At 36.6% G+C, this 13,882-nt stretch overlaps 1 protein-coding gene across 1 annotated transcript in view; it reads left to right on the forward strand.

Annotated features, from left to right (window-relative positions):
* Positions 1-13,882, forward strand: part of SUGCT (succinyl-CoA:glutarate-CoA transferase) — a 326,679-nt gene that overhangs the window by 260,853 nt on the left and 51,944 nt on the right. The window contains exon 12 of the mRNA XM_009321484.1: positions 9,916-9,979. Within this exon, the coding sequence (XP_009319759.1) occupies positions 9,916-9,979 (64 nt within the window). The remainder of the gene's footprint in view (positions 1-9,915; positions 9,980-13,882) is intronic.

Genomic DNA, 13,882 nt, shown 5'->3' on the forward strand with positions numbered 1-13,882 from the left:
AAAGAAGGCTCTTGGGAACTCAGTGTGGTGTACAAGATTGGAAAACCTATACTGATTATGTACTTTGTACTGGGAGAAACAGGTGAGGTCCCCAAGGACCGTCAGAAACCAAGTGATGTATTAGCATGATGGTACAATGCTGTTGTTAATGGTTCCTTTGCTTACTATTAGCCCATCAGTAAGTTTGTGAATATTTGAGGCTTCCTGAATATTGAGATTTCTTTTCCTTCTATAAATGTATTCTTGCCATAACACGCATGTTTATCTGAGAAAACATGATTGCTATAATAGAACTAGTAGAAGTGTTCTTACTATTCAATATTGTTAAAGATTGCAGATTTTGAAATAACAGTTCTCCTACGTGTTGGACAAACAGCTCAGTACATCTTTCAGTCCACAGTTGCAACTGCGTGTGACTCATTCCTATACCACATGGCAAAAAGGTACTTCTGAAAAATGTCAGTTGTACAAAGCCCCACAGAAACCATCAGAATTTTCTCTTATCATCGCCAGCTCCGTAGGCAAGTCTGGATGTGACCCCTGGATATAATGAGCATATGAAATATCTGCAGAATTGTTATGAGAACAATGGCAGTGGAAAGGTTCTCAGTATTTCCTCCCCACCAGTCTCCCACTTAATGGTACACAGCGCTTGAAGGCATGACGGTCCTAGCTTATTACCACCGTAGGAATACACTTACATTCATTTGCATTTACAAGTTAGTCTCCACAAAGAAAAACATTTGGAAACTTATTTTGATTTTGTCTAATATGAGAGATAAGTCACAATGAAATAAAATAAAATGAAAGCCTTTCACGTGACATTCTTGACACCAAAATAATATAACCCATGTACAATCCAGGACACTTCATTTTTACATTCACTTGCATTTTTAAAAATTATTTGTAGTTAGGTTTGTCCATGCTTTTTGATCAGAGAAACTGCAAACATAATATTTAAGTGCTGAATATAGTATTTGTAATAATCTAAAGTAGGAAAAATATTATTGAAAACCAGTGATTTGTAACACCATTGCTAGCAGTGAATTACTGGCAATTCTGACAGAAAGAAGCAAAACTAGTCAGTGTTTCAGCCTGTTGCAGTAATAAAATCAATCTGTTTCTATAGCACCTTCCAGGTGATCAGTGTGGAGTTATCAGTGTTATACATGAAAGATACGCTGCAGCTGGAGACAGGCTCTTTGATCCCAGAGCCAATGCTTTGAATGCAGACACACCCCATCTTGCTATCAGGATGAGCCAGGTCTCATATCCAAATAGCAGTACAGCCAAACATCTTTGCTTAAATATTTCTGTGAATTTAGGATTTACACATTCAAACTCAGCAAAAATGTGGTTTTACAATCACATTTCAGTTCTCAGGAAAAAAACACATCTGAAAAGTATATGTATTTTTTAACCAATAAGGACAGATTCTCTCCTTTGCCACGTTTCCAGACTGGTGGTGCAAGAGGTCGTCAGGGAGCTATACTTGGGGACCTGATGGAAGGGGCCTGATTTTTGAGCGCCCAGAAAGCCCCCTGAAGTCAGGGTCAGGTTTGCAACCTTGAAAATAGGAGAATTTATGCAGTTAATGACAGGCTTGTGTCCTTGCATTTTTGTATATTTTGGCCTGGGTTAGAAATCTTTGTTCTCTTAATTTCCTTGCTATTCATTATAAATATTAATTATACCATATGTTAATAAACCCCTCTGAAATACTTGCTTCTCCACAAGCGCTAAAAACCTGATTTTTTTTACTGGAATAGGGTCAGCTACTGGAATAAAAGTACATTCTTTTACTCTCATTATTTTCCAATACATCTGATGAAAACATTTGAGATTTATGTACACGTATTTAGCAGCTGTCTTGTATTTACCTAGACTGTGAGGTATAAATTGAATTTAGTACTTTTTCTCAAGAATAAGTATGTGTTTGACGATTAGACAATGGCAAAGGTGTTTCTGCTCTGTCACAAATGCCTTTCATTGTTTAATATTTTTTTGATTGTTTAATGGCTCTTTCTTTTGTGCATTTTACTGTGGCTGATTTAGCAGTAAGGACTTTTTCATTTTTATTTTGTAGCAGTAGGTGCTAAGGGAAGTAAAACATTAACGTGAGAACTACTCAAAGTATCAGGGTCATATCTTACTTCAGTTATTGAATGTGAAAGATGATTTAGGAAATTGAATTACTAAAAACATTAATTGCCTGGTTCATGTTGGCCACAAAAACAATTTGCTGAGTGGATTCTCAGGGAGGAAGAGGGTGAGGCCAGCACTTGAAGAATAGACTTACATAGGGTGCCTGAGAGGTGCTCGCTGTGGTGGATATATTCTGTTCCAGTATTATGAACTACTAAAAGAATCCTGGAAGCTTATCAACCTGATGAAGTTTGATCACCATTATGCTCACTTTTGAACTGCTTTTAGCCTAATGTGCAGGTTTCATAATTTAAAATTTTCGGTATTTCAGTTAATGGATGACAAGAAGTAGGATTTCCATTGGAATACTTACACAGAGCTTTGAAGGAGGAAGAACCTCTGTGGAAGGGGTTGTCTAGAACTGTAGTAAAACTAGATTGCTGTTGTAGGAAATTAATGAGTGCGGTTACTCATACAGGAGTTGAGGAAAAGCTGACAAATGAGGGCTCTCACCATTTAAAGACATCTGCTAATGATGTCAGTCATACAAAAGGTGTAAGGGACAAGAATGAAATGTACAGCAAAACTGAAGGAGGGACAACTGAGAAATTCTGGAAAGCTAATACAGTGTCAAACATAAGAGTTAAATGAAAAATGACGTGGCCAACTCCCTGCTTCCCCAAATGCATACAAAACTTATACATATCTGTATACCAACATGAGATGTGTAAGAGAAAAAATAGGTGACTTGAAATTCTTGGCAAAGAAAGAGGATCTTGACATAGTAGCCATTACAGAAGAATGCTGGAATGACAAAAATCAATAGGAGAGTGTAATACCTGGCTATAAACTGAACAGGAAGGACAGATTAGGTCATTATGCTGGGGGAGCAGCATTAGGGCTATACTGTTGAGCCTTCTGATCAGGAAACGGATATTGAGTCCAAAACGTTGAAGGAGATCAAAGAATCAACTAAGCCTAATGAGGTAGTAATAATGGGTGACTTCAACTACCTTCAGCTGGTCAAATGTCACAATGGGATAGAGCATAAGGGAAGCAATTTCTCATCACTCTGAGTGATTGCCTTTTTGGAACGTTTAGTTCTAGAGCATGCAAATGGAATGGCAATTCTTGACTTCAGTGATGTACAAGAGTGCAGGTAAGAAACTCTGAAGTCCTGTATCAGAGCAGGCCTTTTTGGGTTAAAGTCATGGCCACTGTAAAACTTAAATTCAACACTGAAGAGCCAATAGCTAGTTTATAGAATCACTATTAGACTGGAGGATGTAAAAACTCTTCAGTCAAAAGATACTAAATAAAAAGTAAGAAAATTGAATCCTAAGAATCAACATGGAATCCGGTTGAGGTCTTCTTTAGTAGAACAAGAGACACAGCAGCCAAGTAGAAAAGCAAGAAGTATTTTAATATGGTTACATGGATCGGGATTTTTTTGAACCAAAGATATATGCTTCAGGCATCAAAGCCCCATCCCTAGGGATGTCAATAAAATTTTTGTCTACAGCATGAGTTTAAAAAGCTGTGTAGCTGTGGCATAAGAAGGACTTTGTCAAAGCCATCACCTCACACCCACAAAGAAGAGTTTACTGGAGCAAACAATCTGTAAGACACAGGCCTAGCAGAAAGCAGAAATGGAGAATAAGGACGTTCTAGTGAACTGTGGTTTTCTTTTGTTGTATTCATTTAGCATCACAGGTGTGGTGCTAGGGACATAAGCAATTGTAACATACTCACAGCATTTAGTGTGTCAGAATAAGGGAGTGAGAGTAAAGAGGTAAATTAACAATCAACCAGAAACAAAAAAACCCCAGATTTCACTCATTCAAAAATTTGTAAAGAACATTACTTTTGTTTAAATTCAGTACTGTTCCAGCATGAAATGGTGAGATACTTCAAATATGAGAGGCAGATGCAGGTAAAGTGGAAATAGATGTGATTCACTAATACAATACTTACATGCCTCATACAGTAGAGAGATGATATTACCTTCTCCAGGTGAGCCCTATATGTTAGCAGCTGTGTTTGGAAAGAAGAATAATAAAGTTATTAGTGATAAAAGACAACTTTCATTGGCAACAGGAACATGCTGATATGCAAAACATTCTGCTGTGTAACATCGTTCTAGAAATCCGAGACCAAGTAGAACCAGGCATCAGATAGGGGTACATTTAATATACTTCTTAAATTTCAAATGAGTTAACATCTTTTTATGTGGAAAGAGGTGCTTTGAGGATGTGGGATGTGATTCCAGTATGGCATTGTGTTCACAACACGCGCTGTTACTTCTTTAGGGGGTGATTATGGCCATAGCTCTATGTTCAGCATGTACAGGAAAAAAAGTATTATTATTTTCTTGTGGTCTGGAGGCACTAGTAGTAATTACATTTACCAACAGCCAGCTATCTTGTGGCTACAAAAATATGGAGAAAATGGTTACATCATTTCCTTTGTGGCCCTGAAAATCCTTTTCACTAAACTCTAGATGAAACTGTGAGAGTGGTGTCTGTTCAAATGCGTATTTCGAATGCATGGCTCTACATTAAATAGAACTTTTTAAAGTTGGGGGGGGGGGGGGGGGCCAGGGGGAGCTGACAATATGTTTGATATGTTTCTGATTCCAGCATCTCCTTCAGTTGGGATTTGGAAGCTGATTGTATCTTAGGTAGTACCTAGAATGGATTTGAAACCTTGCTGGCAGTTCAAAGAGAAACCTCATTGTCATGGGTGATTGGCTATGTGCATAATCAGTTACATTACAGTTGAAATGAACTAACATGATATGAAATGAACCTTATGATAACTGCAAAATTTGCCAAATGTTTACTAGGTGGCCAAACACCCCATTATCCACGTGAAAAAAGGCAGAAACAAGGTTTCTGATCCTCCTACCTGCCATTTGTGCTGCTGCATCAATAATACAATAAAGTATTTTACTTCCTTAGCATGTAAGACAGCCATTCATTTTTGAGGGATGCAAGGAAGATTAATACTTGTTAATAATAATATAAATGATTAATTTCTGTTTCACAACTTTTGTTACTTCGCTACATAATCTTTTTATCAAAAGAACCCTTTTGTATATGTATTGTTATTGTATTTATCAATTAAGGGACCCATCATCAAGTATCAGATATTCTTACAAGTTGTGGAGTGTCCAAGAAAAAACAGATTTCTTTACATCATCCTGAAGCCGTATCCTGCATGGTGATAGTTTTCCTAGCTGTTTTTTAGATAGATAAATAGGTACTCACACGTAAGTCCCAAAGAAAGCCACCATACACGTTAATAGTCTGTACGTCTTACTACCTTAAGGAACAGTACAGTCATAGAAAAATGAGAGTTTCATCTTTTTCCTTGAAGGATCTGTGAAAGTTGAAAAAGTGTCTTGCACCACACTATGTACCATATGATCTTGTAAAGAATGAGTCTTAAGTCTCATGTGGTCAAAGATAAAGTCCCTATTTGAATCTAGATTTTCAGCCTTGCAAGTCTTTTACATGAAGATGAAATTTAAAATTGTTTCTGCAGCCATATTGTATTTTTATATCATAATTGTATTTCTTTTGAAGTTCATTTTATTCTCATTTTCTTCCTTATATGTCACTTAGCTTTTAAGTGAGACTCAAAAGAGACTCAAATACTGAAAGAAAAATTACAGTCTTGAACTGAACATGCCCGGTGGTAATATAAATATTAATGCAGAAAAGTAGTGTTGGTTGAATAATTGTTTTGAACAAGGTGAGAATACAAGAAATAACTAGAGTTAATATTTGATCCTCCTTGTGAAAGCAGATGGCTAAGGGATTTTAACTCTGCCTGTTATAAAAAAATTAACCACTTTTTAACTTGCAGTTATTAACAACGTTAGGGAAAAGAGCAAAATTAATCATTGAAGTTATTATATCTGAATTACTGTGAGCTTCATAACAGCTGCTGTAAGTATCCTCCATAGTTTTTCTCATGACAAGCTAAGAGGAAATGATGAAACAACTGAGAAATATATATGATGAAATATACTAAATTACCCTTGGTTTGCATTACACAAGTAAAACGTTAAGATCTTTGCTTAAAAGATTCTATGTGGACTTTCTTGCATATAGTATTGGGAAAATAATATTGAAGTAATTTTTTAATTAAATTCTTTTATTCTCTGAGGTTAGAAGACATAATCATATGAATTGTTCTATTTGCTGTAGTTTGAATTGTCATGTAATAACCTAAGCTGGCTAAATAAATTTAAAATACAGTGACTTCTGTGGTTTTTATGCATCACCAAGCAATATTTTCTTTTTGTAACATGGGCAAATCTGATACTGTCTGCATATACAATAAATAATCCCAGAGTAGAATTGTAGCAACTAATGATAGAGAACTACATATATTCTGCATTGTATATATACAATCTATATAGTTTTTCAAATTCACTCTGCAAGAAAACACAATTTTTTTAAAAAAGATTATGTAGCAAAAGTTGATGCAGGAATCATTGTAACAGGCGGCACGAATCAGAGCAACTCTATCTTCTACTGACTTCAGTAGAATGTAGAGATTTTTTTACTGTTTCATGTTGTGTAATTTTTTCTTTCTTGCAAATAGGAGAGACTTTTCCTTTACAGTTCTAAGTGTCAGGAGGAAAGACATAAAAATGTATGAACAGAAAAAAAAAATCCTACATGAACACGTCACAAATAACAGCAGCACATTGCTAGTACTGTTGTTGAGATAAGATTACAAAATGGTGACATCAAGTTTTCTTTTCATTAACCAGTAGACAGACAAGAGAGGTTCCTTCTTTAATCTACAAGATGACTGTATTTGGAATAAAATGAAATGGCACGAAAAGGTTATTACTGAAAGACAGAAGACTCTGCTTCTGATTCCCTTGCGATGATCTCATTATAATCAGTGTAAAATGCCACCCAAACATTAATTTGATTCACAAAATCTCAAATGGTGACAGATAATATAGTAATAGAGTATTTCTAGCCTGGAAAGTAAGCCATATGGAAAAAAAAAAAATAAAAAATGGATCTACTGATGGCCTTCACATTTTACATGATCCTCTTGATTCATCGGTTCCTTATGCTGAGCTAAGGTGAATACAAAGGGGATAGAGGACGCTACCACATCAGAAGAATCATGACCATTTGAGCGGTACAAGACTATGGAGGAGAAGGCCTTCAAGTTGTCTCTTTTTCCTCAGACTTTCCTTGTCTTTGATGATAATAGATGTGAACATTACATTCTCCCAAAGGTTAGGATGCAGTAATCTTATGTTTCCTTCATAGTTTTTAGAACGCATGTGAAGAGGAGTCAGTGAAGTTGTTTTTTCAATTTCTTTTCGGAAATCCTAATAGTGGAACACATGAAACAGGAAATTACAAAGTTCTTTTAAACAGCATTCCTGATGTGGGAAAAAAAACCCAGTCTTTGGCCAGATTCATTGCTTGGGGGTTGTTTTCTTCAAAAAAAAAAGACGGAACCGAGTATACCAATATAGGCTTAATAACTGTAGAAAATAAGAGTAATAAGAGTAATGACAATTGCAGCGTTTTTGAGAAAATAATGTATCTGAGAGGGAAAATCAGCACCCTACTTATCATGAAAATGGGAAGGAAGCTTGACTGCATCTTAAGCAATTCTTTTAAAAGGGAATAGAAGTTAGACTGGTGATCCTCAAAGATACTGCAGGTTTTTTAGTTCATTCTGTAAGGAAAAGAGAGATGGAATTTGAGTCTAACAAAAGGAAATCTTTTAAAAGTAATATGTCTGCCTTATCAGAATAAGAATTGAGAGACCCAGAACACAGGAAGGCATGAATTTTGTGGAGCCCTGAGTAGCTGCTAGAGAATCTATGTGTTTTTCTTTAACCAAATGGTGCCACTTTTAGGTACAGCCTTTAATTTGCCATCTAAGAAGTGCTTATGTACCTGAGTGTGCTGTTGATTTCAAGTTGAAATAAGCGTGTTTTCTTGCATTTAGGTCACAAATAGTTGGTTAAATGCATAAAGAAAGCCTATGTAAGTAAGTTATGGAGAAAGGAGGCCAATCTTTCAATACTGTTTGATTAAGGGCATAACTGGAAAGATTCTAACTATGAGTTAAAACAAGCAATTATGTTTTCCAATTCTGTCATTTGGAAAAAAATTTGGAATTTCTCACTTGAATGTCTACCAAAACTGGCGTTAACCTTCCAAAAGAGAAATAGAACTAATGATTTGGTACAGCGCCAAACAATTAGACCAGTGAACAGACATTCTTCCACCAGCATCTATTATCGGAAATATCTAGATTTCTAAATGTCAGCTAAATAGGCTCACCCCACAAACTAAGAGAAAGCTGACCTGACCTTTTGACACCACCTGTTCAGGAATGGGAATTTCTTAAGCATGCTATTCTACACAGATAAAAGGTTCACAAAATTTGACCTGGAAAGAATGGCTAAAGGAATTAGTTTTGTTTAGTCTAGAAAAGAGCAGACTGAGGGAGGATGTGATTACAATCTTCCAGTATGTAAAAGTATGTTATAAAGATGCTAGTGATTGGTTTTCTATGTCCAGTTGGGGAAAAGACAAGAATAAAGAGGTTTCATACAAAGCAACATTAGATTATGTATTAGGAGAAAAATTTCGAACAATAAAAATAGAGAATATGGTGCAGACTACATAAGAAAATTGTCATCTTCTTAACTGGAAATTTTCAAGAATAATTAGACCAACACCTGTCATTAATAGTAAAGGTTGCTAGTGTTGTTCACAGTGTAAGGTGAATAGGTAGATGTATTACATGATCACTTAACAGTCTTTGCCCATCTTTCATTTCTATAGCTGATATATTTGGCAAGGCACTCTATTTCAGATTTATGGTTATATTGGATATGAAAATAATTGGTTAATGGGAGACTTTTTATTTGTAGAGGATACTTCAATAACAAAATAAATTTTTAAGAATTCTGGTTATGTGATTAGGATAACAGTGTAGAAGGAAGGCAGAATAATAGGTAAGGAAATGATAAAGATTACTCATTGGCTTTGGATGCAGAATTCTATTAACAATAGGAGTGAGTTTGCTATTACGAATTTCTTTTTCTCTGTTACTTGAGAATTTTGGTATCATACATTGTTTTCTGGTTGAGGTTAATAACAAGGAACTGGAAATTGTGATGAATAATCATCCCATACAGATATACACAGAGCTAAAGCATGGCATACCCACTTGAAAGAACAGAAATAACATCAAAATTGTGGCATCTTTCCCGGATGTTTTTAAGAACTACTAAGACAGCATTTCATAGTGTGATCCATCACGAGCTCAAAAGCAACTGAGTAGCATTGAAAAAACACACTAGAGCATAATTTGTGTATAGGCCTTCAATACATATTGCAGATTGAAAGTGAAAGTGGGTGAAGGTTTTAATTCTCATTCCAAGTTGGTACTAGTTGTCTGTTGGTGGTTGAAAGCATGACATGCTTACAGCTCAGTTTCTTATGTTTGATGTTGGATATAAGAGCTTAAAGATATGTTAGACTTGTAAAGTCTTGCTGAAGCATTTATTTAGATGCATAAAATGGAGAGTAGTGTCAAACATCAGGGGTTTCGTTTTACAAATTAAACAAATTACTTGAATTGTAGCTCTCTGTATTTTCAGATTTTCTGTGAAAGAACGTGATAATATTTATCTCTCTTTTCCTCTTGAGTTTAGGAACTGATTATATTTTTTATTACGTACGTGTTTTGGGTTTTTTTTTCTAGGTGCTGCACAATGGACTTGTGATGGAAATGAATCATCCAACAGCTGGGAGGATAGCTGTTCCAGGTTAGATGTTTAATTCTTTTTTCTAAATGGAGCTTGAAATTAAATGCTACATGACATCCTGAGTAGTTCTGGAACTCAGCTGAGGACATGACACATCTTCACATTTCACTCAAATGAACAAAAGTTTAACCAGGAAGACATTTGTGCTCATATTCATTCCAGTAGCAGAAAAATGGGTTAAAATGTGTGTCAGAATAGCTTCTGGTTTTCATCGGTCAGTTGTCATAAAACATGAACATGGATTTGATAATATTTGCAAACTCCCACTGCTAGAAATATTACTGCTAAATCATCTACACGACTATGTGAATCTGTTTTTGATTTAGGTCTATTTTGCAAGTTACACAGGCTTCTTTTAGGGACATTTCTGTTGTAAAAAGCAAAAAAAAGAAGAAAGATGGGGGAAGTTCGTACTGAAGGTTTCATCACACTATTTTGTTTAATGAGATGAGACATGAAGCCCTGCAATGATGAAGTCTTAAATAGCTATTTTGGATTTCCAAAGAATACAGAAGTAATAAACTAGTCTCTCCCCTTTAAGCTCTAAGTGGATCAGGACTTGGAGCTGGTGTAGCTTTACTTCCATTACAGTTAGTTATGGAATGGGGTTAGGTTCCTCTAGAGCCATTATGAAAATTCTCATTCAGATCCTTGCAGCTGGCTCTGTTTTGACAACTGAGCCTTATCTGATAATCTACTAGCTATTGGGTCAACTTTTTCTGCTTCTCTGTGCTTTTCTCTCTCCCAGGCCACATTGAGAATTGTTTCCTCCCTCATTCAAAGCACCATGTCATTTTTATTTTTATAACATCTTCTCCTTACATTGTGATTTTCTGTGCCAAATTCCATCCTCTGACACAGCATCCAGTTGTCATCAATTTCAGTTGACTTGAGCACATGTAGTGGTAAGAAGAATTTGACCCATAAAATTTATCTTAATTTGCACATCCTGGAATCACACTGGGATGCAGAAAGAATTATTTGAAAGAAATCAATCCCATATTAGATCATGTTTTCTGCATGAATAGAGGGGGTGTTTTGTGTGCGTGTATGTGTATGCTTCATATTTGCTCTTTATCACAGTTTGCATTCCACATTTGGTCCCACTAGGCTTGGATGTTTGGTTGATTGTATTCAAAAATGCTTCTCTAATTTAGAAGCACATATCTGGAAATAGTAATCCTTTTGTTTTAGTTTCTAACAGAAGAGTAATCCTGTTTTATTTATCCAAAATGAAAAGACTAATAAGGGTTTTGATTTAATTCTTTCTAAAGAAGTGGGCAGAAAAGTCTTGCAGATGGTAGAGAAAGTGTGTAAGGTTTTCATGTTGCATACAATGTATAATCTATCTTAAAGAAAGCAAATACTCCTTAAGGGGATAGGTTAAACTGCAAGAAGAGGAAGGAGATGAAAGGAATGTTCTAATGTCTGTCAGCAGCGATAGAATGTATTGGCAAGAGAGTGAGTTTTTACATGGGTAAGCCATAGTACTTCCCAAATCCTTAGTTATTTTTTGTTTTATTAAACCAGTGACACTGCGCTAAACTAAAATAAATCATCTTAATCTCTAACGGTTTGCCATTTAGATGGGCTTCTATGAAGAGTTTCTTGTATCGAAGCAGATGGCTGAAATAATTATTGGATATTTGAGCAGGAAAAGGAGAATTCCTTCCTTTCCTGGCATGGGAGGATAAGGACGAGAGAGACAGGGGAGGGAAGGATGACGGACACTCATTCAGTGTGAGCAGAACGGACCTACTGATATTACTGGAAAGACACTGCATTACTCTGTCCCAAAATTAAAGTGCATAAGTGAGTTTGGTCACTGTTGATGGTAGGTAATGGAAGTACCCTGGAATTGTCCTGGTCAATGATATATCTGAAGAGTACAGGGAAGAGTATGTGGAGAAGACCTCTGGTAGATAAACTGTTTCTCAACGACTATTTAAAATAGTAACAACTTTTTTTTTCAGTGTGATTATATTTGAATATATTATATTTGGTAGAGAACAACTTTACTGAGCTCTCAGTTTCTGGCTCAAGGTTGCTTAATAAAGATATTAATGTGAATGTTGAAACTGAATAGACTAAAAATGTCTCTCCTTAAAGAGACTGGGGAGAGACTGATCCCAAAATAAAAATGGGTGACCGTTACTTCTTAACCATATAAGCCAGATTTTAATGTATCTTTTAGTAATTGAATTGGACATCACACTTGAGCATCTTGACAGAGGTCAGACTTGTGCTGCCAAGTAAAGTTGTGAGTGCAGTGACATACACTTATTGAGTGAGAGCATGCTGGCAGATTTCAGCTCAGTATCACGGTTGGCCTCTGTGTCTAGCATATTGGTTTGGAGCAGTCCTTCTCCAGGCACGTCCCCACTTTGAGAGTGGGTTCAAATCTGTATATGAATCCTCACTTGTAGATCTTGCATCTTGAAATTCTGAGGGATTTTGCCATTGACTTTAATGTAGGCTACATTTTTAACGTTGGACTTGGTGATTCATACCCCTCCTTTGCTTAAATATCTGTTGACATGGTTATTGAATTTGGTTCTTTCCACACCTAGTCAATGCTTTCCCCCTTGCCTTTTTTATAATTCCCAGCCTGAGATATAATGTGTGCCGATAAGCACATTGTAAGGTACTGGTGGAACTGGAGTGAGAGAATTCACATTATAAAAAACATATTTCTATTAATTTTTCTTTTCAAAATGCGTATTGATGGTCAACGAGATACAGACCTTGTATTTTGATATCTCTTGCTTCAAGGATTCAATGAAAAATGTCTTTGCTCATATACACCGCTGTTACTATTAGCAAGATATCTTAGATTCAAGAATGGATGTGAAAAAGGGCGTTCATCATGTCTGACTAAGAGTGACTGTATAAAAGATTGTAAGACCATTTTAAAGAAAGATGTGGTTCTGTGGTAGTTGAGTGATTTCATTAGGATAATATTTCACATATACCGTTTAGTATATTCATGTCGTGAAGTTATTCTAGAGCTGACTTGTCATATACATATATATATACTTGACGTATCATATGTACAGAAGGTGCAACACTGTGAGAGATCCTTGCTTGAGTCCCAAGGGCCTGGCACTGTACTGCACTCATTCTTCGCAGGACTGGTTCATCTGATTGCAGGGCTGTACTGGTGAACCTCTTCTGGCTCTATATCTGAAGTCAGCTTAATCGTCTTCAGTTGAGGGGAGGGCTCTGAAGATGATCAGGAGCTGGAGCACCTCGGCTGGAGAGGCTGAGAAACAGGGGCTGGTTCAGCCTGGGGAAAAGACAGCCTCATGGGGGCCTGGCAGCAGCCCCCCAGCACCTACAGGGAGGTTATCAACATGAAGAGCCAGGCTCTTCACAGCAGTGCATGGTGGGAGGATGAGAGACAAGAGAGATTCAGACTGGATATCGGGAAAGTCTTTTTCATCATGACAACAGCCAGGCAGTGGAGCAGGTTGCCCAGAGAGGTTGTACAGCCTCTGTTCTTGGAGGTTTTCAAGAAACAACTAGATAAACCCATGAGCAACCTGGTCTGACCTCAGACCTGACCCTGATTTGAGCATGAGCTTGGACTGGGGACCTCCTGAGGTCCTTTCCCACTTGGATTATGTTCTTATTCTGTGATTAACCTCAGTATCTTCTCAATCAGCTCTGCTGTGCTTAGCCCTTTCCATAGAGATCTGGAGGAGAAATGACATAGTTTTAAGAAAATGGGAAATGTAGAGCACAGAAAGTACTTTTGAGGGCAAAAAATGATAGGGGAGAGATGTTTTATAGAGTGCCAGATTGCAGATGATGCTGGATGGCACAGAGACAATGCAGTTCAGTGAAGGGACAAAATTTCAAGAAGCTTTAGCATCTGGGTTAGTCTTGAACTACTTTGCCAAA

This window comes from Pygoscelis adeliae, unplaced genomic scaffold (genome assembly GCF_000699105.1).
Source record: "Pygoscelis adeliae isolate BGI_AS28 unplaced genomic scaffold, ASM69910v1 Scaffold40, whole genome shotgun sequence".
In the NCBI taxonomy this organism is placed as follows: Eukaryota; Metazoa; Chordata; class Aves; order Sphenisciformes; family Spheniscidae; genus Pygoscelis; species Pygoscelis adeliae.